The following is a 26,864-nucleotide window of genomic DNA, read 5'->3' as shown; positions in this document are numbered from 1 at the left end:
GGCCACATCTATAGCATATGGAAGTTCCCAGGCCAGCAATCAAATCCGAGCCACATCTGTGACCTACACCACAACTGGAGCAATGCTGGATCCTTAACCCACTGTGCTGGGCGGGGGATGGAACTGGCAACGCTGCAGCAACAAGCTGGGTCATTAACCCACTGCACCACAGCAGGAACTCCTGTAAAATTAACTTTTGCCCTTTTTTTTCCCTTCTTTTTTTTTTTTTTTTAGGGCCGCACCCACGGCATATGGAGGTTCCCAGGATCTAATCGGAGCTACACCTGCCAGCCTGCAACCACTGCAGCACAGGAATCTGAGCCACATCTGCAACCTACACCACAGCTCACGGCAACACCAGATCCTTAACCCACTGAGCAAGGCCAGAGATCAAACCCACAACCTCATGGTTACTAGTCGGATTCATTTCACAATGGGAACTCCATTGCCTTTTTTTTTTTTTAAGACTAAATAATAACCTCAGATAAAGAGAATCTAGTAGAACATTTTAAATCCATTGTACTTCAAATCACAGTACCAGAGTCAACACTTATTGATGCTTCCCTAGAATACTTCCTGTTAAGTGTCCTAGTGATCCTGGCATAGAAAATCTTGGATGATAAGATCTTCAAGTCAAAGGAAGTTTAAGGCTAAAATATTACACATGGGGGTCGGGGAAACGACACACACTTCTAATGGTCTTAAATGATTTCAGCCAGGCCAAACTAGGGTACAAGATGAGAGCTGTCAAGAACACTACCCTCCCTTAAAGAGAAGGATTCTGATTGAGCTGCAAGCCTGTAGGAATAACAAATCCAGCCAAGTCAGACACTCTTCTGCTTTACAGCAAACGGCTACCACAGACATTTCTAAAAATTCAGAGAAACACTATTATTTGGCATATAATTTACCAGCAGCTAAGATTTCAATGGTTTTTAAGTAACTCTCACTTTCCATATACTCATCTCCTTTCCCTTCTTAGTCGCTTCCTCTGACTTTAAACAGCCCAGCAAACTTTCACAAAGAGAAAATATCTGAAGTGACAGAAGTACTTGAGGGTGTGTACTCACCATTAAGTAGACTATTTTATCAGAGAAACAATTATCAAAGTTAACTTTAAACTAGCACCCAAGGTTTCTAAGCCAGCACCTTATTATCTCAACAGGACTTTAAACATGTCTTTACTCATTTCACTCAATTTTACGTAAACAAGTTATAACAAACTCATTTTGCCACCACATAATCTTAAAAAGGAATCCTACAAAATCTCTTTAACTAACCTAATGGTATACAATAGCTATTTTCAAGTAACTTTTCCACCTTTTTAAGTACACTATACATTTGATACACTTTAAAAGACTATTTAAGCTCACTGTGGCTTTGGCCAAAGTAATCTTCATGCTGTCTTGCATATCTCCTGCCTCTGCTCCAATAATACATTTCTATACTGCATCTCTGAAACAGGAGAGAAGGGGGCGGGGCACAGCCTTTAAAAGCATGACATAGCCATTGAGGATACAATAAAAACTGGTTAGAACCAACTAGATCCAAGATGGCAGAAGATTCAACTTCCAATGGACCTTGAGCCTCATTATACAACTCACTGTAATACATTAGCAGCCAAGTGACAAGCCCACAGGTGCCATGACAGTTCCCTAGCTGATCATAAAATGCCAACAAATGGGTGGTGGCCCAATTCCTAGAAATCCCCCAGTTCTTCCCCCAAATAGTTGGAATAATCCTCCTACTCCTACTTTGCCTATGATATTACCCAGACCATAAAAACTAACCACCCCATATCTCAGGACACATTCCTGCCTTTTGAGGCAGAAGTACATTCTATTTATGGACTATGCACTTTCCAACTGACTCTTGCCTTCTGAGACCACCTACACTCTAATTCTCTCAATAAATCTACTTCTTACCCATCACTTTGCCCCTCTAAATTCCTTCTGTGCTGAGGCATAAAGAACCTGAACTTAAGTAAGTTCTGAGACCAGGTGTGTGATTTTTAATTCAAAATCAGTGGGTTCAAGTCCCAATATGAGTTGTACAGTTTCACCTTCATACAGAAATAAAATCCACAAATCTATCTTTAGAGTTCAATGATCTTTTTGCTTTTAAATTTCAAAAAACACCAAATGCTGCTTCATCAAGCAGGATGTTTACTAGCTACTGCTTTCAACGAATGTTGGGGAAATCAGGAGTGTGGGGGTAAAGGTAAAGAGGAAATGAGGGAGTGTTTCTTTACATACTTTGAAATAGCCTCTTAGCATTTTTAAAAGAAAAAATGGCAAAGCTGTGTAAAGAGTAAATTGACACAGACCACCAGAGATACAATAAATAATGGTAACTATAGAAAATAAAACTACAAGTCCAAAGAAACACAAAGATCATGGTTGAACTGTCTTCATCAACAGTTTTTTAAACTTTATGTTTACTTAGGGACATGAGACAGTTCTTTGAGTACTGATGTTGTAGGAGAAAATGTCCCAATAAAAATGTAGAAAGGAGAGACCCCAGCCATGATAACTAAGCAAAGTCTAGCCAACTGTCCCAACCACCCCTCCCCCACACATCTGCTTCTGTAAATTTGTTTCCACATCTACTACCTTGCCTGACGTCACTCCGGTCCAACTAGCCAAGCATGGACCCGGAAGACGTAGCCCATAAAAGCCTTGTGAAACCCTTCTTCCGGGCTCAGACTCTTAAGATCGATCTTCTCTGAGCCTGCCGGCGTAATAAACCTGAGTTCTCCAACTCTCCTAGTGCTCGCTTGGTTTCTCGCCGGGTAAAAGAGCTGATCCACTACAGCCACAGAGCTGCCAGAGCTGGTACACTACAGCCACGGGGCTATCGCCAGAGCTGATACGCTGCAGCGCATCTGCCGTAACAATGTGAACCACCTGACCTAAAGATGCCTAGCTTCTCCCAGAACCACACTTTAGTGAATTTTAAGAGGGAACTAGCTCCATATGGAGACAGACCTAAAATCTAATACACATTTTCTCTCGATGCTACTTCATCTTTACTATAAACTATTATCAGTGAGGAAGCATTTCTTCAGATCTATAATTGCATACATGCAGAGTAATTAGGAAAAACAGAATATATTCACTTAACATGGCAAAGATACTCTTAAAAGCTGAGTTAAAAACTAAACTTAGAGTTATTTTTTCCTTTAAAAAACCCAAAGTATTTCACAAATTCCGAATTTTAACAGATACAAACTGCCACTCCGTCCCTCCTAACTGCATCCCACCTATCCTCTAGTTTAGGCATAAATGTAAAGGTCTAAAACTTACACTACAATTAGTTCCTTGTCCAAATACCACAATGACTAGAAGACAAAACTGTCATAGATTCTCTCTTTGACCAAATTCTAGCCAGGCTCCTCTAAGCCCTCCTTTCAACTACGCCTCGACCCTGTCCTATAAAAACTACAGACTCTAAAGACAAATGATTTTGTACATGCATGTCCCCCTACATTAAGAGATTTAAACAACCACTAATAGTTTTTAACAGCTCAATGACCCTAGCCCTTCTTAAAGTGCCAGTTTTAGAAAGCTCAAAGCTTCCAAAAGAATTTAAGGTTCGTTCTAGTCAACACCTGACTACAGGCCCCTGGCCACCCAAACTGAGAGCATTTACAATTTAAAACTCTGAATCCTTCTTTTATCCCTTTGAGATGTGTATGTTATCTCCTACAACTCAGTCACTCAGGAGTGTCTTTCTCAAGGACAAGAAAGCCATTCCTTTAAAAGGCAGTCATCAGGAAGGGCAGAGCCTCAATCTCTTAGTTTCAGTAGGAGGATAAAATCCTAACTTCAACAACTGTCAACTAACAAACAGAGAAGGCCTAATCATCATTTACAGTAACCAAACCTTTGTAATCTTTCTACTCCTCTGATTACCTGAGCCAAGCTAGCAGCCCCTCCCCTACTCCCGCATTCTCCCTTTCAAATGCCCAAGCCCCTCTGCACAAGTCCCCTCTCCGGCACTGCAGCTTGAGACAGAGTAGGACCCTTATGGAGGCCTCCTTGGGCACAAAAGCCTTTCCTGGTCCTCGTTTCTTATTTGCAGGAAAAAGGCTTCAGCCTCCTAGACCTTCCTGAAAATCAATCAGCAGATGCAAACCGCTGCTCATCAAGGAAGTAAGGTGATGCAGAAACCAACTGTGAACAATCAAGAAACTTTAGTGCAGCGATTAAAACAGGATCCTGGGTCCTCCTCAAGGAATATACATAACAATATCTTTGAGTCCTTCTGCGGTGGGGGGCGTGGGCGCTCCCTACCCAGGTGGAAAAAGGCAACTTTGGGCTGAGCAAAAGATTCCTGTTACCTCACCACCCAACCACCAATAAGGAAGAAAGTCATACCTTAAATTTTGCCTACAAAAACTTCCTGAAAACCATCAAGGAGTTTGGGGGGTTTTGGAGCACAAGCCGCCCTTCCTCCTTGGTTGACCCTTCAATAAAACCTTTCTTGGCTCCAAACTCTGACACTTTAGTTTGTTTGGCCTCACTGTGCATTGGGGCACATGAACTTGCTTTGAGTTCGGAAACAAGAATATTACGGATTAAAATCTGTCCTTGTGTCCAAAAGATTGAAGTAATAAAAAGTAATAAACACATCACAATTAGTAAAGACTTATTTTATGTAAGATTAGATGTGAAGGTCTTTAAAAACAAAACAAAACAAAACACAACCCTGAAAGTTTCCATTTCCTGAAGGAGCCATAATTCAAAGCATTAACCAATCAGCATTGAGGGGGTGGAAAGGGCCCTTGGCAACATCAAGCCTAAACCCTTTGTGTTACAAATGATGAATCTAATGCCCAAAGAGATTAAGTGACTTACCAGAGGTGATTTCAATGAGGGATTGGATTAATAAGGGCTAATTCATATTATTTTCTTCCTGACTCCAACATGAAAATATTCTTTCTCTTGTATTCTCATGGGTAAAAGCAACATTCACCATTAATCAGTTAAATCATGATCAGAGATGCACATATATTATCCTACTACAACATGAATTCCACTATATGCCAATTCCACTATACACCAACAACTGTAAACTGAGGAAAGTTTGTTTGGTACAAGCACACGTGAGATTTCATTTCACTCATTTCAAGAGCAAATATATGAAGTACCTTGGTGAGGAGAAACTGCTTTCACACACAAGCAAAGAAAATAAAACCCCATGCATAAACCCAAAGGAAGGTAATAGACAATCTTAAAAACAACCAAAAGAAGAAAATTAAAAATAAATTAAAAATCCTTTTCTGCACTTACCAGCAAAGCATTTGGAACAGAGGTTCATAGTCTTGCTGGACCTGGGGCAAAAAAAGAAAAAGAAAGAAAAGAAAGAAGAGCTAAAAATTCAGTTGTCACTCTAATCAAAACAAAGATGTCTGAAATATAGGTGAAAAATGTCCTGGCCAGGCAACTGAACTAATAAATTAATGTTATGTCTGTATTCAGCCAATCCTCCCCCACAACAAAACAAAAACAACGAAAAAATAGCAATGCTTGTTTACTTGTATGTTTGTTATCTGTGAGTTAGCAATGCTTTATTTTTTGTGACTTGCAACTTATGCAGGACCAAGTTTAGAAATACTATACTATGCCTGGAAGATAACAGAGGAGTCAATTTATTCCACATGATTACCTCATCCCTGTGTTTACACTGGAACATACACCACAAAATCATGACTTAAAAGGAGAGAAAAGTCTCTCTGAAAGGGGGTAAAATTTGCTCCTCATTTACACACTCAATTACCTCTACAACAATACCTAACTTTTGGTCTTCTTTCACCTCACTCTAGTTCAATTTCAGATTCTGGCCACATTATGGCCATGTCGTTTAAAATCCTTTCTTCATATGTTCCCATTCAAATTATTTCTCATGTCCTTTCATCTGTTAATAACAGCTACAATTCACTGAGTACTGACTTGGATGGGCACTTTACATTATCTTATTAATCTTCCCAACATCTCTGAGATTGGGTATTACCATATTTCTTTGTTTCTAAAATGCACTTTTAAAAAAACACTTTAATATTTCTATAGCCAATAAGCATCATACAATTGGCTACCAGTGATGAATAATATAAGGAGGAAATGTTTCCACCACCTCCTCCAAGGTATTATTAAATTGAAGGGTCTTAGAAATCAAGGACATACAGTTTCATCCCCATTTAACAGGTGAGCAGCTTGCCCATGGTCACATAACTGGGGAACGAACTGCAGAGGAAGTGTCTGACCTAGGGTCTGAGCTAACTCCAAAGGCCATCCTAACTGCAAAAACCTCCTAGAATACTCTTTCTTCAGTAAGCAGACCTATCTACAGCCTCATTCCTCAACAACTCCCCTCCCATTATCTGAGCCTTTGCCTAGAGCCCTTCCTACACATGAATTAGGCAACTATCTTCTTCCCTCTGTAGCAAATTTTACAATTAATTGAAGACTCCCTCAGAAAGTATTCCCTGATGATTATGACTATTCTTCACTGTACTGTCAGTAATTGTTACAGTAATTGTTACAGGATGATAAAATGAGGAGGGGGGAGTGAGAGGAGGTGGGAGGTAGGAAGGGGTCACTACAGATGCTATCTTCATAGGCAGATCTTTCCTTAGGACTCTGCTTAATATAAAGACATCAAAGGGAGTAAGGAAATTTAAGTATCAATAGAATGAATTAACAAAGAGATGTATTAACAGTGGCACCTAACATTTTTCAGACACCTACTATGTGGCAAGTGTAATAGCAGATGCCTCTGACCTTACTTTACCAAAGAGGAAAACAGAGGCTACACAAGAGGGTACTTTACTTGCTAAGGTTATGGAAATATTAAGCAGATGAACCTGGTCTAATTCCAAAATCTGTGCTCTTTCACCATGTCAAACTAGGGTCTCTGCCTCAATACAGAAGCTGAGGGGACCACACTGGTGGTTAGGGAGAACAGTCCTACAGCTAACAATTTAATCTACGGGGTTCTAGTCAGCTCCAGGAGAAAATAAAGCTGGAGGAAACACAAGCCTGGCCCTCCTCTACAAATACACACACACACACACACACACACACACACACACACACACACACACGGGGAAGTAACCCAAGGCTGCCAGCCATTTCAGTTCCAACTCAAGGAAGTACTGGGGATGAAGGAATTCCTTGGCTGCTAGAACCCCACCCCCTGCCAAGGGAATAAGGTCTCTTCCTGAAATGGTTGCTCTCTCTCATTCTCGCTCTGCCACAAAGAGCCAGAGGTAACCTGTTTATGCTCTCCTGCTATCCCGATAATGGAAAGCCTGTAAAGAAGAACTGAGGGCAGCTCAGCACCAAGTGTACCAGTTTTAACATCTGTGTTTCATAAGGCTGGTAAGAAAAACGGCAAAATAGCATTGTTTTTCCTGCATGGTCTTATTTCTCTTCAGACAGCTGATGTTTTTAAAATACCCACTGTACCTATGTAGTACCTAAATGACATCCATTCTACTTTCTGAGTAGAAACTTAGTTATCAATCAGATTAAGAAAGAAATAATACAGCTACTGATATTATTAATCAAAACAGAGATGTCTGAAATCTGGGGGGGGGGACAAACTTTGGCTATAAAATAATAGCTACTAGTAATGGCAACTTGGATCACAAAGTCAACAACACTGAACTTGAAAAAAATGGCAGAGGCTTCTGGGAACGTTGCTCCTTTCTCAAGTTCAACATGTAAAACTTCAAGCTAACCACAGGCATAACACTCCTGACTGCCCAATAAAGCACAGTGTGAACAAACTACACAGTCCTGGAATAGACTAACTAGAGTTCTCTATGTGGTAGCAAGCATGTAAGGTAGATATCATTCTCAACTGCTCCAAAGAAACTACTCTTATTGAAATCTCCAGGAATAAGCAATGAGATCCTGCTGTATAGCACTGGGAACTACTATCCAGTCACTTGTGATGGAGGATAGTAGTGAGAAAAAAGAATGTATATATGTATGTGTGACTGGATCACTCTGCTGTATAGTAGAAAATTGACAGAACACTGTAAACCAACTATAATGGAAAAAATAAAAATCATTTTTAAAAAAAAGAATAGAAAAAGAAATCTCCAGGAGTTCCTGTTGTGGCTCAGCAGAAATGAATCCAACTAGTATCCACGAGGATGCAGGTTCGATTCCTGGCCTTGCTCACTGGGTTATGATCCAGTGTTGCTGTGGTGTAGGCAGGCAGCTCCAGCTCTGTTCGACCCCTAGCCTGGGAACTTCCACATGCTGCACCTGCGGCCCAAGAAAAGAAAGGGAGGGAGGGAGAAAGGAAGGGAGAAATCTCCAATGGCTACCATGTCTCTAAAACCAACGTTTAGTAGGTTGAATAATGGCTACCCAAAGATATCAAATCCTAATCCCTGGAAGCTGGGATCCCTGGAATTTATCTTACTTAGAAAAAAGGGTTAGGGTTAGGGTTAGGGTTTTGCAGATGAATTACGCTCAAGATTTCGAGCTTACTCTGTAATGACGAGGTGAGCTCGTTAATACAGGGTTAGGGCTTTGCAGATGAATTACGCTAAAGATTTCGAGCTTACTCTGTATTAACGAGGTGAGTTCTAAATGGCATTACAAGTATTTTTGTGAGAGTCAAAGGGAGTTTGGAAAGGCGAGGGGAAGGCAATGTGAAGATGTAGGAAGATATTGGCGGAATGTAGTCCATTACATACTAATACTACAATTTATATAGTTACTTTCTTACTGTTCAATGTTTAATCTTTGCTGCAGATTTTTTTCTATCATAAATACTGCTATAATGAGCATTTTTTGGACATAAATCTTTGGTCATAAATCTCTAGCTGAATATCCTTCTTTAAAACTGACTCTGAGAGAGTCCCCATTGTGGCTCAGTGATAACGAACTCAACCAGTATCCTTAAGGATGCAGGTTTGATCCCTGGCCTTGCTCAGCAGGTTTAGGATCTATTGTTGCCATGAGCTAAGGTGGATACCACGTTGCTGTGGCTGTGGGGTAGGCCGGCAGCTGCAGCTCCAATTCAACCCCTAGCCTAGAAACTTTCATATGCTGCAGGTGTGGCCCTAAAAAAACCCAAAAAAACAAAACAAAACAAAACAAAAAAAAAACTGACTCCAAGAAGGAGAACTACTAAAATAAAAAGGTATGATTTTGCTAAGTACTGCCAAATTATTTCCCAGGTAAGTTCTGCCAATTTACACTCTCATTAAAAGCATCTGAAAGTACTTTTTTAAATACACTCTCACCAACATTAAGTACTATTAATTGTCTCAAGAAACTGATAGAACATTCTTAATTTCTGAGAATGCTAGAAACAGTTTTCATATTTTATCATTCATTAAACACTACTACCTCTTGCCACCCAGGAAAACACACACATATCAGGTCCCTCCCCAAAATATAGTAATACAAATAGGGAAACAAACCAATTACGTCACCATGTCAGTGAGGAAGAAAATGAGGCACAAGAAAGATAAAAAAGAGTCAAAAGGAAAAAAATAACGGTACCAATACATAAATATGCCAACCTATTCCAGCCTAATGTCCCTTAGTTTCTCTAGGTTAGGCGTGGATTACAAAATGTTTAAAAATCTTGACTACCAAGGGAATTCTTAATGAAGAGACTCAATCTGTAAAAATCAACTTGTCACATTTCCTAATGCAATCTTTTTTAATTGCCCAGAAGAAGGAGAGGAAGATGAGGAGAGATGGGCAGGGCTATGTATGTATGTGCAAAGAATGAGAAGGAAAAACAAACCACAATGCCTCCTCCACTCTAAAAATCATTCCTGTCACCTTAGAAGTAAGATTAGATGATTAAAGACTAGTAACAATATGTGTGCCACCTCATACACTTAAAACCGGAAAGTCTAACTTCCTACAACAGCTAGGAAACAGCAAACAACTCTACTAAATCATCACTCTTGCTCACTCCAGGCAAACAAGAGGGCCAGTTCAAAAAGGTGAAATCCTAGCTAGCAATGACAAAGGAGGCTTTCAACAGTGCATCCAGTCTGTCTGAACTGTTACACATCACTCTAAATCATTCAGACAATGTCTCCAAAGTTTTCTTTTTAAGAGAATATTGTAAAGGAAAAGATAAAATCGTTAATAAGGCAGATTAGTTTCTAGAATGTAGCAATAAGAATTATGCTACTTTAAAAGCTAATTTCTTTCTTTTTTTTGCCTTTTCCAGGGCCGCTCCCGTGGCATATGGAGGTTCCTAGGCAAGAGATCGGATCGAAGCTGTAGCCGCCGGCCTACGCCACAGCCACAGCAACACCAGATCCGAGCCATGTCTGCGACCTACACAACAGCTCACGGCAAAGCCGGATCCTTAACCCACTGGGCAAGTGCAGGGATCGAACCCACAACCTCACAGTTCCTAGTCAGATTCGTTAACCACTGCGCCACGATGGGAACTCCTAAAAGCTAATTTCAATGTAATAATTTAGATTTCAGGTAGAGAACTGTAATGAACAGACTCTTAACATTTTATACCCAAATTCAAGGACAGTTAGGACACAGCATATGTCTCTGGTTTTATGTGTTCTAAGTCCCTGCGCTAAAAAGATACACAGATGTAAAACAAGTTCATATTTTCATCTGTGGCCCTGTACACATTACTGAAAGTTCAGACTAGCACTATCTAACAAGTAAAACAAGATTAGGCATGACGACCAATAAAGTAGTAAAAAGAGTAAAACTTAAAATATGTGGAGTTCCTGCCTCGGCACAATGGGATAGGTGGCATCTTGGGATGTGGGTTTGTTCCCCGGCCAGCACAGTGGGTTAAGGATCCAGCACTGCCGCAGCTGCAGCTTAAAGTCACAACAGTGGCACCAATCTCTGGCCCAGAAACTCCATATGCCATAGAGCAGCCAAAAATGACACCCCTCCCCAAAAAAAAGCAAAGCCCTTATAGAAAAGCAGGAGGAAAAAAAAAAAACAAAAAACAATGAATTGAATAAAAATGCCTAATACTTTTTCCACGTAGACAAACTTAATGACACTATCGATTCTAGCATGCATTGTATATAGTAACTGCAGCTGTCTTGCCATGTATGCCCAAACATAAAGAAAGGTTTTCTTCCCTAAAATTACCCTTCAAGAAGCAAGAACTGGTTTATAATTCAGTCCTTACTTTTGAGATAGAGACCAGTGATTTTATACTACATATCAACAAGAGAGAAAGAAAAAGAGAGACCCCAAAACCTAGAGGTGAAAACTCCAGGCCTGCAGTCATGCCCAAAGGAATGTCATTTGGGATTCCGAAGAGGAAGACTGTTAATGGAATCAAACTCCCAAAGACATCCATCCAGTCAGAGTCTGTGAAAGGGGCGAGAGAGTGAAGTTCTCATCTCTGGGCATAAACACTGAAGTCTGGAAAAACATCAGACAACACCAGTGCTGGATGCTTTGCCAAAGTTACTAAACCAAACAAGTTTTGAAAGGGAGTAAAATATAGTTTTCAACACAGATTAAATACTATTTCTGGAGTATGATCTCATGATTACAGAAGTGGTAGTAGCTGCCACTGAAAAAAGCCTTTGAAGATCATGTAGAAAGTAATGCAATAGAAGTTTTAGAAAGTTAGGAAGATCATAAATAACATCAAAATGATGGCAACTCTAATGGTATATGAATGAATTTTGTGACTTCAGATGACATTCTCAGAAAGCAACATTTACAGGTGTTTAAAGTGCTCTGTCTCAACTTGTAAGGAAATGAATAACTGAAAAAGTATGGTCAGTGACCTTAAATATGGTTTTAATAAATAAATATTAAAGACATTCATAGCTATGAAGATGTGGAGCATTCAAATAAATGTCTCATAAAATGAGTGTGGAACAGTATTTTAAATGTACATTAGGAGTGTGTTCAAATGCATATAATTTGATAGTATAACCTACCATCCTAAATATGCATGTACAGTTATTACTAGGGTAAACTGAAAAGAGAATATACGAAATCTATTTTTTTTTACAACTGCATGTAAATCTAAATTATCTCAAAATGAAAAAGTTAAAGATTTTTTAAAATAGATATGTAATTAATACTTTAATTAACTATTTAAATTTTTAGTTAATCTATAACCCTAAGAGTTTCTATATTCATGTTAACCAAAACATATCTTTTTCTTATTGAAAAGTTGGCGGAATGCTTTGTATGTGGGTCTCTTTGTTTGAAAATACATATAATATTTTGGAAAATTCAAATGCTATATTAGAGTAAAACTAATGCTCAGCAGAATTCACTTTTGTAAGAGAGAAAATGGGGGGAGGGGAGATCCTAAGTCCCACTACCTAAATAAACAGAAACAGACTCACAAGACACAAGAACAGACCTGTAGCTGCCAAGAGGGAGAGAGGGAGTGGGGTCAACTGGGAGTTTGGGGGTAGTCAATGGAAACTATTACATTTAGAATAGATAAGGAATGAAGTCCTACTGTAAAGAACAGGGAACTATATACTACCTCTTGGGATAGACCATGATGGAAGATTATGTAAGAAAAGGAATGTATGTATCTGGATGACTGGATCTTTTTGCTGTATAGCAGAAATTGGTACAACATTGTAAATCAACTATAATCTATTAAAAAATTTATAAAAAATAAACTTCTCACCTGAGTTATTCCTATCCATGTTATTAAAGTTTTTTAGACTTGTACATCAAAGGAATGTACTTTCCGGAGTGATACAAATGTTCTATATCTTAATCTGGGTGGTGATTACATAAGTGGATACATGTGCTGAAATTCATATATATTATACACATAAGATTATACACCCAAGATGTGCATTTTACTACATATATAGTTCAATAAAGCACTACTGGTACAAAAAATAATTCTTAAAATTCTCTACTACATTAAGTACTACTGGTTCATCACAAACGGAATTCTTTGTGTTGCTATGAAAACAACACACAGAAGAATTCCCAACCATGTGGTACAGGAATAACTATCTGAGAATTAAACTGAGAACAGAAAATTTAAGAGCGCTAACAATGAGGTATTCCCTGTTCTTATTCTTCTCCTGGCTAGCCATGCCGCTGCTGCAAATAGGGTTAGGAGACACTACATTTATGGGGGTCAGAGTGTTTTCACCTAAATGGTGGTCAAAATAATTAAATGGTTATGGAACTTCTGTAATGAGTTAATAACTATACTAAAGAACCACTTCTTCTAAGGAATAATACTGAGGCTTGCATTTTCCATCATTTTTTCAACCATCATTACATAAAAACTATTTTAGAATTATATATGTACATATTATATATGTCTTATATATTACATAGGACAGCTACCCAAGTGGCAAATATTTCTGCTTCACACTGGTGAAGTGTACATTTATCTGCTCTTACGATAATTTAAGCTTGCAAAAGAGGCATTCAGTATTGATTTTATGGAAAATCTGATCAAATACAGGATAATTTTAATAAAAGATGAAAACTAAACCTAACACATTATTATTATATCTTTATCAGAAAATGAGAAATAAACCTGGGAGTGAGGGAGTTACAAGGGTCCAAGTTACAAAGTTGAAGAGGTTAGCATGGGTAGGCTATAAGGCTAAGAAAGAAAAGCACAAGGTGCTTCTAGCAGCTGGAAAACATCCAAGTGAAAAGACATCTACAAGAGGCAACATTTCAGTTCATGTCAATCAGCTAAGAGGCAAGTACCTACAGCTTATCTACTAAACAAGGAGGAGAAAGTAATAGCCAGCAACACACAGTCACAAGAAAAATGTGAAAGTAATATCCAGCAACATACAATCATAAGAAAAATTTAAATGTGCAATTATGTCACTGGCATCAAAAAATGTCTTTAGAACTTCAAAGCAATATCCATTTGTTCAAATTCCAAACATTTCATATATTCCATCAGTCTACCAGGATATTCTTGTGGAGGCTGGGTGAAAGGATTGGGATACAACTTCCTTGAACCTAGATGAGAAATGGATGAAAGGCAATAGCGAAAAAGAAACTCTCTTATTCCCAGTCCAATGCTCACTGAAAAGGAAGTAAAATTTAAAGTTTAAAATTTTCATTTTCTGTTTTAGTCATTCACCACAAAATACAAAATTACCTAAAGTCTGCAAAAGAAAATTCTCCATGTAATCAACCTGAGCAGTTATAACCCCCAGCAGAAAAAGACAAGAGCTAGAAAGAAACTCAATAGTACATCTTTTCTGTCTCTGCCTCCATAAAACTCAATCTAAAGTATCCCTGTTCTATAACCACAAGAGATTCCACTGCTTCATTTTGTGTCATATTCCATTGCCTCCCAAATGTCAACATCATTAATATCTAACATCTTACTTTATAGCCTTCCTACTACTGTAAACGCCTTAATATAATCTTGTCATAAGACTGAAAACACAGGTGCCACAGGGGTTAAGTGCTAAGAGCCGTGACCTGGAAGGGAAAGAGCCTGGCCTGAATGTGTGACCTGAGGTTTAGGATTTTCCCAACCATTAAAATAAAATGGGTTCTTTATATCAGTGACTTCTGACATACTGTGACTCTATGATCATGCAATAATATAATCATATAATCTATTAAGAGAACTACTAAACTCTCCATTATTTTTATGCTTAATATCCACTAAAACCTTCTGATAGGGATGATTTCCTAATTTTTCAGTTTTCTCACTCTGGAACATTTTCCTGAGATCTTCATTTAATGTGAAGGTATGGTCCTGTGATTTAAGTGTCATTCCAATTATATGACTTGTTATCAGTGGTTTTAAATGCAAAGGCATCACTGGCTCTTACTTATTAACTGGTTTTCTTACCACCTTAGGATTGTTTGTATTACCACTGATACAAATTCAATCCCACCACCATACTGAATTTCCACAGCTGTTTATCTACCTTCTTTAAGAAAATTATCTTGCTTTGAAACTATTAAACGCCATATCGTGTATATTCACTAACTTGTCTAAAATATCAGATATTCTGAATTTCAATTCAGTTGTCTACTGAACCACCTATTCCATCCACCTTAATGCCCTTCACAAACGTAATGAATATATTCTGCGTGTCACATCTAAGACTGTGCTGGAAATATTAGAAGCTCAGGATCCATCTGAAAGAATTCAACTTAGAGTACATGACTCCCCTCCCAAGACCTATGCTAAGGTATGGCTGAATTGTTCTAAGAAGAACTTGGTAATCATGGGTGAGTCTATCTTCTCGGCCATACAATTTGCCACCTCTCACAAATATATGCTACCTAAACCATCGTAAGAAAACCAAGATGGAAAGCTGTAATCTAGCAGGAAACAAACCCACAACATATAACCTGCAGCATGCCCTAAGAGGGTGAGTCGCTAGGAGCAGTATCTTCTCCAAAGAATATAGCGGTTTTCTTGTCAAGACTCCACTAAACTGGTTCTATTAACCTATGCTCCTAAGACTCTCCCAAAACAGACTAATAGGCCAAATACTCTTTCAGTCAGCAGAGCTATTTTCCAATATAGCTCAATCATCTGAGCTGAATGTTTATAAAGAACCAGTTTATTTTTTTGTCTATGCCTTATATTTTTGCCTATTTTGCTTGTGGCTGTGATCACATGGTTTGGTTACTATCTAAACCAGTAAGTACAAGAAAACATTATTTTTACGATATTTATGTTGAATACTTTGAAGCGATTAAAAGACACAGTGCTATTAAAAAAAAAAAAAAGAATGCTGAATGCTGCCAGATTAAGCATAAGCAAGACAACTTCAAGACTGAGGAACAAATCACAGAAATCTGAGGAGTGTCCTCAGATTGCTTTACAAATATCTTTAGAATCTCATCCCATTAATGAGATCAAAACTGGATGTTAATTAACAAACATTTATCTAGGCATTCATGTGCCATGTGCTAGCAAGGCTAAATGAGTTCACCATTTTATTACACAGTCTATGTTTCACAATTGCTAGCTCATTGCTTTTATCCTCTGCATTCTTCACATAGGAAAAATGAGGCACAGAGAAGTTTAAGTAATTTGCCTAAATTCAAATTCTAGTATGAGGCCGAGTAAGGGTTCCCACCAAGAAGGTCATTTCCAGAGGCCATAAGCTAAGCTATCACAAACGACAGATTGTGTGATTTACACAAGAAAAAAGTGTATGGCTCTCAAATCAGTTCACTGATATGCAAAGAAAAAGTCTCAAGCCTACCACCAAAAAATAAAACACACACACACGTATTTAAAATTAAACTGTTATTTTTCAGGATTCCATACTTTAAACACATTTTTCTTTTCATTTACCTATCAATCTCATTAGAATAAGAGATTTCTGGTATACATTTCCCATGGTGTGGGGCAAGTCAGTCACAAACCAGAATGACAGAATAAATAACATTAATTACCGATATTACCAACATATCATATTCTCTTTTCCCAGAAAAAGAAAGAAAAATATTAACAGGCTTATATGTATCATTCTGAGATTCTACCTATGATTAATCAGTACCTTAATACAAGCAGTTTTAGGAACACATAGAGGACAAAATAAAGCAATTCTACCAAAATCTTAAAAAAAAATTGCAGGACTTCCCATCGTGGCACAGTGGAAATGAATCCGACTAGTAACCATGAGGTTGCAGGTTCGATCCCTGGCCTCATTCAAGGGGTTAAGGATCCAGCGTTGCTGTGAGCTGTGGTATAGGATGGCAGCTACAGCTCTGATTAGACCCCTAGCCTGGGAATCTCCATATGCCACGGGTGCAGCCCTAAAAAGACAAAAGACAAATAAAATAAAATAAAAATTACAGAGAAAAAGAAACTCTTGCTGAAATCTTAATACTCATAAATAATTACATCTGGTTTGGGGAGGGTGAATTGGTGACATATAAGTTTATTTACTTTAGAGAAAGTGCTCTATCTTACTAGATTTCATTAATTTCTCTACTGTCTTACAGAGTACTAAGTTTCTATCAAATACCAAAAGCTAACTCTAAAACATAAAGTTCATCTCCATACCTTACATACTAAAAATATACGTACAATAAATTCTTCTTTGAAACTATAAGTATAAACAATTAATAAGCCAGGTAGACATCTGAAATATATTTATCTGAGCATAGAAATCTAGAGAAGACAATGCAAACAAAATACCTTCTGAACTATTTAGCCAAAGAAGTTAATTTTTTAAAGCATTCTATGCATGCAATACCCTCCCACTGATGGAGTATTTATTTCAAGTATAGATGCTGAAACCATTAGGTAAAAAAGGTTACTGAAGAACAAGATATCATAGAGTCTCAAAGTTTCACCCTAAAAATCAGTAAATACAAAAGGTCTTATCTTTAGAATCTGACAGTCAGTACTTAACTAAGTGACCATATTTACAAATTTGTTCAAGTAAGGAGACAACCTGACATTATGTTCATCCCAATACATTGTAAACTTATGCTTTAAACTGAAATATCTAAGGTGTCTTTAATTCCAATCTTTACCTCATTTTTACTTAATCACTACTGTATAAAAAAGTACACAACCTCACCTACTAGATAACCTTGCCAAAAACATTTAACTTAAAACAAATCATGAGAAAGCAATGAGACAAATCTAAAAGGTGGAACAGCTGGCCTACATTCTTCTAAACCTCACTGACATGAAAAACAGAAGAACTATTCTATATTAAAAGAGACTAAGAGGAGTTCCTGTTGTGGCGCAGTGGAAACAAATCCAACTAGTAAACATGAGGTTGCAGGTTCAATCCCTGGCCTTTTTAGTGGGTTAAGGATCCAGCAGTGCTGTGGCTGTGGCGTAGGTCGGCAGCTGTAGCTCCAATTTTGACCCCTAGCTTGGGAACCTCCATATGCTGTGGGTGCAGCCTTAAAAAGCAAAAAAAAAAAAAAAAGAAAGAAAAAAGAGAGACTAAGGTTAAGTAACCAAATATAATCTATAAAATCACTTTTGGGGAGTTCCCGTCATGGCACAGCAGAAACAAATCTGACTAGGAACCATGAAGTTGCAGGTTCGATCCCTGGCCTCACTCAGTGGGTTAAGGATCTGGCGTTGCCATGAGCTGTTGTGCTATAGGTGAAGACGCAGCTCAGATCTGGCGTTGCTGTGGCTGTGGTGTAGGCAGGCAGCTCTAAGTCCAACTCAACCCCCACCCTGGGAACCTCCATATGCCGTGGGTGCAGCCCTAAAAAAGAACCAAAAAAAAAATCACTTTTGGATCCTGGGTTAGAAAAAAAAGGGGTAAAAAAAGCTCTAGAAGATATTTTTAGAACAACTGGAGAAATTTTAATATGAATATAAATAGCTGATATGAAATTCTTGCTACTTTTTTTTGAGTTTGATGATACTATAGTTATATATAAGAAAATGTGTCCTCATTCTTTTAAGAGTCATGCTGAAACATTTTAGAAGCAAACGGCCATGAAACGTGCAAATGGTTCTGAAAAGGTATATTTAGAGAAAGAGGTAAAGCATGGGTAGCAAAGGTTAATAATCAGTGATTCCAGTGAAAAGTACATGTACCTTCAGTGTACTACTTATCTCAACCTTTCTATGGGGTTGAAATTTTTCAAAATAAAAAGCTGAAGGAGGATGTCTACATGAAGACTTACACAAGAACATTCATTATATAAAAGCCAGAAACTAGAAACAAGTCGGATGCCCATTAAATGACAAATGGATAAATAAAATGGGATATTACCCATAGAATGGACTACTAATCAGTAACAAGAAGGAGCATGCTACAAATACATGCTACAACCTGGATGAACCTTAAAAATATTAATCTCAATGAAAAAAGCTAGCTTTCTACATATTAAGATGCCATTTATGTGAAATATCAAGAAAAGACAAATCAATAGAAATAGAAAACAGATCAGTTGTTGCCTGGATGTGAGCAGAAAAATTTACCCCCAAGAGTCATAAAGAAACTTTTCAGTGTAATGAAAATGTTCTAAAACTACTGTGGTAATGGTGGTAGAACACTGTATCTTTATTAAAAATCAGGAAACTGTACAATTACAGTGAATGAATTTTATAGTAAGTAAATTATACCTCAATAAGACTGTAAGAAAGAAGTTGGAAAAGAAACATTCCATAACCTAGAAAAACAATCAAAGTAAAACAATGACAATTTGGAAAGGAATAAATCTGGTTATCTGTTAGTATAGGTTGGAGGCAGGGAGTAAGAGATTAGGCTAAGCTATGTAAGTAAAGGAAATTACATTTCTATTTTAAAAACAGATGAAATAAAACATTCAATAAAAATGCTACTTAAAAAGAACTATAACCCCTTATTGCTATATTTCCAAATAAGGTCCCCACCTAAATTATAATACATAAATTTTATAATCCAAAGACTCTGCCTTCAACAAAAAAGACAAATGATCAAATCAAAAAATGGGCAAAGAACCCAGACAGACATTTCTCCAAAGATACACAAATGGTCAACAATCACATCGGGAAGGTGTCTAATGTCTTTAGTTTCCAGCAAAACAAAAACCAAAACCATAATGCCAATAAATTTGACATCCTAGAATGGATAAATTCCTAGAAACAAACCTACCAAGATTAAATCACGAAGAAAGAGAAAATCTGAACAAACCAATGACTAATAATGAAACTGAATCAGTAATCAAAAACCTCACAACAAACAAAAGTCTAGGACTAGATGACTTTACTGGTGAATTCTACCAAACATTCAAATAAGAATTAATACCAGTCCTTCTCAAACTCATCTCAAAAAAAGGAGAGGAAGCACTTCCAAATTCATTCTACAAAGCCAGCATTCTCCTAATACCAAAACCAGACAAGGATGCCACAATAAAATAAAATTACAGGCCAATTCCTTGATGAACATAAATGCAAATATCCTCAACAAAATATAAGCAAACCAAATCCAGCAATATATTAAAAGGATCAGGAGTTCCGTTGTGGCGCAGTGGTTAACGAATCCGACTAGGAACCATGAGGTTGCGGGTTCAGTCCCTGCCCTTGCTCAGTGGTTAAGGATCTGGCGTTGCCGTGAGCTGTGGTGTAGGTTGCAGACGCGGCCCGGATCCTGCGTTGCTGTGGCTCTGGCGTAGGCCGGTGGCTACAGCTCCGATTCAACCCCTAGCCTGGGAACCTCCATATGCCGCGGGAGCAGCCCAAGAAATAGCAACAACAACAACAACAAGAACAAAAGACAAAAAGACAAAAGACAAAAAAAAAAAAAAAAAAAGGATCATATACCGTGATCAACTAGGATTTATTCTAGGATGCAAGGATGGTTCAACATCAGCCAATCAATGCGACGTACCACATTAATGAAACAAAGGATAAAAATCATATGATCACCATAGCAGATGCAGAAAAAGCACGACACAATTCAACATCCATTTACAATAAAAATTCTCAACAAAGTGGGCAAAGTGGATATAAAGAGAATATACTTCAATATAATAAAAGCCACATATGACAAGTCCACAACTAATATCATACACACAGTAAAAAGATAAAAGTATACAAAAATCTGCTGCATTTCTATGCACTAAGAAGAAACTATCAGAAAGGGAAATTAAGATAACAATTCTAAGATAACAATTCCAGGAGTTCCCGTCGTGGCGCAGTGGTTAACGAATCCGACTAGGAACCATGAGGTTGCGGGTTCGGTCCCTGCCCTTACTCACTGGGTTAACGATCCGGCGTTGCCGTGAGCTGTGGTGTAGGTTGCAGACGCGGCTCGGATCCCGCGTTGCTGTGGCTCTGGCGTAGGCCGGTGGCTACAGCTCTGATTCAACCCCTAGCCTGGGAACCTCCATATGCCGCAGGAGCGGCCCAAGAAATAGCAACAACAACGACAACAAAAAAAAGACAAAAGACAAAAAAAAAAAAAAAAGATAACAATTCCATTTATTATTTCATCAAAAAGAATAAAATACCTAGGAATAAATTTAATCAGGAGGTAAAAGACCTGTAACACTGAAAACTATAAGATACTGATGAGAGAAACTAAAAAAGACATAAATAAATGGAAAGATATTCTGTGTTCATAGATTGAAAGAATAACTGTTAAAACATGCATACTGCTAGTCTACAGAATCAATGTAATTCTGGTCAAAACACCAATAGCATTCTTCAGAGAAAAGGAACAATTATTAAAATTTGTGTGGAATCACAGACTCTGAATATCCAAAGCAACCTTGAGAAAGAAGAATAAAGCTGAAGGCATCCAGCTCCCTGGTTTCAAACTACACTACGAAGCTATAGAGATCAAAGCACTATGGTACTGGCATAAAAAGAGATACAGAGATCAATGAACAGAATACAGAGCCAAGAAACAAACCCACATATATATGGTCAATTAACTTATACAAAGAAGTCAAGAATATACAATGGGGAAAGGACAGTCTCTTCATTAAATGGTCCTGGGATCAGCCACACACAAAAGAACGAAACTGCACCCTTATCCTACATTATACCCAAAAACCAACTCAAAATGGATTGAAGGCTTATACATAAAACCAAAACCATAAAATCGCTGCCAGGGGGCGGGGGGGGGGGAGAGAACAGGTGGTAAAGCTCCTTGACACAGGTCTTGATGATGATTTCTTGGAATCTGACCCCAAAAGCAACAAAAGCAAAAATAAACAAAGGGGACTACATCAAACTAAAAAGTTTCTGCACAGCAAAGGAAACCATCAACAAAATGAAAAGCCAACCTACTAAGTGGGAAAAAAATATGTGCAAATGATATGACCAGTAAGTGGTTAATATCCAAAATATATAAATAGCACATATCTTAATATCACAAAAAAAACACCTTATTTTAAAACAGGTAAGGGAGCTCCTACCATGGCACAGCAGGTTAGGAACCCAACTGCAGTGGCTCAGGTCACTGCAGAGATGCGGGTATCATCCCCAGCTTGGTGCCGTGGGTTAAAAGATCCAGTGTTGCCAGGCTGGATTCAATCCCTGGCCCAGGAACCTCCCATATGCCACAGGTGTGGCATAAAAATAAAATTTAAAAAAACAAAAACGGGAATTCCTGTTGCAGCTCAGCAGGTTAAAAACCCAACATACGGAGTCCCCATTGTGGCTCAGCAGGTTAAGAACCAACTGGTATCCATGAGGATGTAGGTTTAATCCCTGGCCTTGCTCAGTGGGTTAGGGATCCAGTGTTACCTCGAGCTCGAGCTATGGTATAGGCCACAAATGCAGTTCAGATCTGGTGTTGCTGTGGCTGTGGTGTAGGCTGGGAGCTACAGTTCTGATTCTACCCCTAGTCCGGGAACTTCATATGTTGCAGTTGTGGCCATAAAAAGAAAAAAAAAAAAAAAAAAAAAAAAGGCAAAAGATCTGAATAGACATTTATCCAATGAGACATACAGATGGCCAAGAGGTAGATGAAAAAAATGTTCCACATCGCTAATCATCAGGGAAATGTAAATCAAAACCGCAATGAGGAGTTCCTGTTGTGGCGCAGCGGAAACGAATCCAACTAGGAACCATGAGGTTGCGGGTTGGGATCCCTGGCCTCACTCAGTGGGTTATGGATCTACGTCACTCACAGACCCAGCTCAGATCTGGCGTTGCTGTGGCTGTGAGTGATGTAGGCCAGAAGCTACAGCTCCGATGGTCTGACCCCTAGCCTGGGAACCTCCATATGCCACGGGAGTGGCCCTAAAAAGCAAAACAAAAACAAAAACAAAAACCAAAACCAAAAAACACAATGAGATACTACCTTACCGCTGTTAAAATGCCTATTATCACAGAGACAATAACAATGCTGGCAAGGATCTGAAGTAACTGGAACCCTTGTATAGTCATTAAGAAGAGTACAGTGATTCATAAAATTTTTTAAAAAATGATCTGCTATATGATCCTGAAATTTCACTTCTGGGTATTTATTTAAAGAAAACAAAAATGCTAACTCAATCAGATATATGCACCCCCATGTTCACTGCATTATTTGCAATAGCCACGATATGGAAACAACCTAAGTGTCCAGCAATGACATAAAAAAGAAGTTTTACATATATATATATACATGTGCAGCACAACAGAATATATTATTCAGCCATTAAAAAAGAACAAAATTGTGCCACCTTCAACAACATGATAGACCTTGAGCGCATGCTAAATAAGTCAGTCAGAGAGAGATAAATATCCCATGATCTCACTTAGATGTGGAATCCAAAAAATCAAAAGCAAAAAAAACCAAGCTCATAAGACACGAAGAACAACAGATTGATGGTTTCCAGAGGTGAGTGACTGGAGGTTGGAGAAATGAGTGAAAGGGGCAAAAGGTACAAACTTCCAGTTGTAGAATAAGTAGTCATGAGGATGTAAAGAATAGCATGGCAACTATAGTTAATAATACTAAATTACATACTTGAAACTTGCCAAGTGAGATCTTAAAAGTTATCATCAAAAAAAAATTTTTTTGTAACTATGTAAGATAACAGTTGTTAGCTAGACTTTATGTGGTGATCACTTTGCAATGGATACAAACCGCAAATCGCAAATCATTATGGTGTACATCTGAAACAAAGTCTAACAACAAGAATAACAAAGCCTAACAACAAAACATAATGGGATATACTTCACACCTAATAGGATGGCTATAATTTTTTAAAGTTTTGGCCAGGAAATGGAGAAGTTTGAACCCTCACTCTCATGCATTGCTAGTGGGCCTGTAAGGTGGTACAGCCACCATGGAAAACAGTTTCTCAATTAAGATAAACACAGAATTAGCATATGAACCAGAAATTCTATTCATAGGCATTTATCAAAAAGAACTGCAAACAAAAACTTGTTCAAACAAAAACCTGCACATGAATAGTACTGCCCATGGCAGCACTATTCACAATCACCAAAAGGTTCAGAACTCAAATGTCCATCAACTGATGAATGAATAAACAAATTATGGTAAAAAACTATTCAATGGATTATTATTCAGCCATAAAAGAAATGAAGTACAGATACGTGCTGGAACACAAATGAACCTTAAAAACACACAAAGTGAAAGAAGCCAAACACAAATGGCCACAAACTGAATGATGTCACTAATACGTAATCATATAAAACAGGCAAATCCAGAAAAACAGAAAGCAGATTGGTGCTTGCCAAGGGCTGAGAACAGGGGGAAATAGGAAGTGACTGCTTAATGTGTACAGGTTTCCTTTTGGAGTAAGAAAATGTTCTGGAACTAGAGAGTAATGATGGTTGCACAACACCATGAATGTACTAAATGCCATTAAATGGTACCCTTTAAAATAGTTAAAAAAAAGATGTTTCTGTTATGTGTATTTCACAATTTTTTTTAAAACTCTGCTTATGGGTATACAGTATATTTGACTTGAATTTAACTGCCACAATTTTCTACTTATTTTGGCTTTTAAGTATACCACAGATCACATAATAGCTATGCCATAAACTCTAACATTTGTTGAGCACTTACTACATGCAAGAACATACTAGTAATTTTGTATTTTAATCTTAAAAATATCCGTAAGGTAAGAGTTATTAATCCCATTTTATGTATAAGAAGGGTTAGAGAAATGAGGTAATGAATATGAGACACATCTGGGATTAAAACCCCACCCTTTTTTTTGAAGTACAGTTAATTTACAATGTCATGTTAGTTTCTGGTGTACAGCAAAGTGATTCTGTACACACATTTATACATACTATACATACTCTTAATCCCCAATTGCTAATCCTCCCTTCCCCTTTGGTGACTATAAATTTGTCTTCTATGTCTGTGAATCTGTTTCTATTTTGTAAATGCGTCACTTGTATCATATTTTAGATTCCACATATAAGTGATATCATGTGGTGTTTGTCTTCTTTCAGACTTCATTTAGTAAGATAATCTCTAAATTTGTCAGTGTTGCTGCAAATGGCAGTATTTCATTCTTTATGACTGAGTAATATTCTATAGTGTGTGTGCACGTGCACACTATGTATATGTGTATATACACACACACCCCACATCTTCGTTATCCGTTCATCTGTCAATGGACAGTTAGGTTGCTTCTATATCTTGGCTAATGTAAACAGTGCTGCTATGAACATTGGAGTACATGTATCTTTCCAATTTAGAGTTTTCTCTGGATATATGCCTAGGAGAAGAATCATATGCTAACTCTATTCTTAATTTTTTAAGGAACCTCCATAATGTCTTCCATACTGACTACACCAATTTACATCCCCACGACAGGGTAGGAAGGTTCCCTTTTCTCCACACCCTCTCCATCATTTATTATTTGTAGACTTTCTAACGATGGCCATTCTGACCAGTCAAACCCTAACATTTTTAAGATTAATTCAAATATAAAAGGATGAAAATAAACTGAATGATTTCTAAGGCACCTTTTAGTAATGCAAATCTATGAATATGCCACAGGAAAAAAAGAAAACCATATCCTTCCCCAAACTGTCCTGACAGTAGCTTTCTAGCAAAATATACTGACAGAAAGTCAACACTAAACATAAATGACCTTCGGTATGACATAAACTAGCACTGCTTTCCCTTCCACCGTATACGACCAAGCATGAATTACTATGCTGGTTATTGTTTACAGAGAACCCAAAAGGTCCAGGGTAACTGTCACTGCTCATTTTGAAGTGGTACGGGGAGACTAGCTATTTCTAAGCACCCAAGGAAATATAATTTCTTTACAATTTATATAACCAGTCCCCACCCCAAACCTAGTTAATCAAAATCTCCTAACTAATGCCTAAGAATCTTTATATTTTCTTAAAAAGCCCAGGTGGGCAGCCAAGTTTAGGAATTGCAACAGACAAGTAAGGGGAAAAAATTTTTTTTTATCAAACAGAACATATAAGGCTGGTCCAATTAGTACTGATTTTTAGAGTACAGGAATACCAGACTTATTTATATAACCTGGTTATGATGTCCAATCTCTTTACTACACACATTTCAGAGCATATGGTTCTACCCAAAATATTCTTGAATCTTCCCATTTATCAGGATAGTCAACATACCAAATTGTACCTATAATGCCTTTAAAATCTTTTATGGATTAATTCTAAACGCATGTATATGTATTATGTATAGTATGCATGTACTGACACATAAACACACACACATAACCTTAAAACATTTAGCAAGATGCCTGACAATCTAGCTTCAAGCAGTTTTCAAATAAACTACTACTCTCAAACATGGCCACTAATGTGAATTCTGCCTACTCTCAACTCCCTCCTATCTTACAAAAAAAACCAACAGATATTTAATGACACCCATATTATGTGCCAGGCACTGTGCTAGGTGCTGTGAACACAGCCAAGAATAAGATAAATTCTCTCAACACTTACTATTAGCAGGGACATCAGTCATTAAGCAGGCTGCTACGGAAGTACCCACTCCTTTCCGTCATTTTCCTTATTTTACTTTTAGATGTGAACATTATGCTTCATCCTTCCCTAGGGCATTATAGGATTCTCACTTTGTCATATCAATCTCTTTAAATTCCAATTTCCATTTTACATGGGGGAAATGTACACCCAAGCATCCTCTGTTACTATTTCAAAGCAATTGGAAAAATCCCAGAATCCACATTTCCATTGGGCTGAGACTTTCCAATATGCCTAATAATGATACTTTATGACCTAGAAGTTCCAATGAATTGGTAGTAAGAAAACATTGATCTGCTTCAGTGGCACTGTAATTGGAATGGTGATTAAATGCATCATGTTAAATTTACCCTGGGCCTTTTCCAGTGTGGCAAATACAAAATGAGCTATCAGCATCAGCAGAGCCTAAACCACTCTTTCCTTCAAAAATGATACCTCTCCTGCATGTCAAAGGTGCTATGTTTGAGCATCTCCACTAATAATGAGGAGGCATAACATGACAAGCTGTA

The 26,864-nt window shown here is 37.8% G+C and overlaps 1 protein-coding gene across 4 annotated transcripts in view; it reads right to left on the bottom strand.

Moving 5' to 3' along the window:
• Positions 1-26,864, bottom strand: part of ZFAND3 (zinc finger AN1-type containing 3) — a 339,806-nt gene that overhangs the window by 213,022 nt on the left and 99,920 nt on the right. For all 4 annotated transcript variants that reach the window (XM_021099855.1, XM_021099854.1, XM_021099853.1 and 1 more), the window contains one exon: positions 5,295-5,335. In XM_021099855.1, the coding sequence (XP_020955514.1) occupies positions 5,295-5,335 (41 nt within the window). The remainder of the gene's footprint in view (positions 1-5,294; positions 5,336-26,864) is intronic.

The sequence above is a fragment of the Sus scrofa genome, chromosome 7 (assembly GCF_000003025.6).
Source record: "Sus scrofa isolate TJ Tabasco breed Duroc chromosome 7, Sscrofa11.1, whole genome shotgun sequence".
Classification (NCBI taxonomy): Eukaryota; Metazoa; Chordata; class Mammalia; order Artiodactyla; family Suidae; genus Sus; species Sus scrofa.
This window is presented reverse-complemented; position numbering and strand designations above follow the sequence as displayed.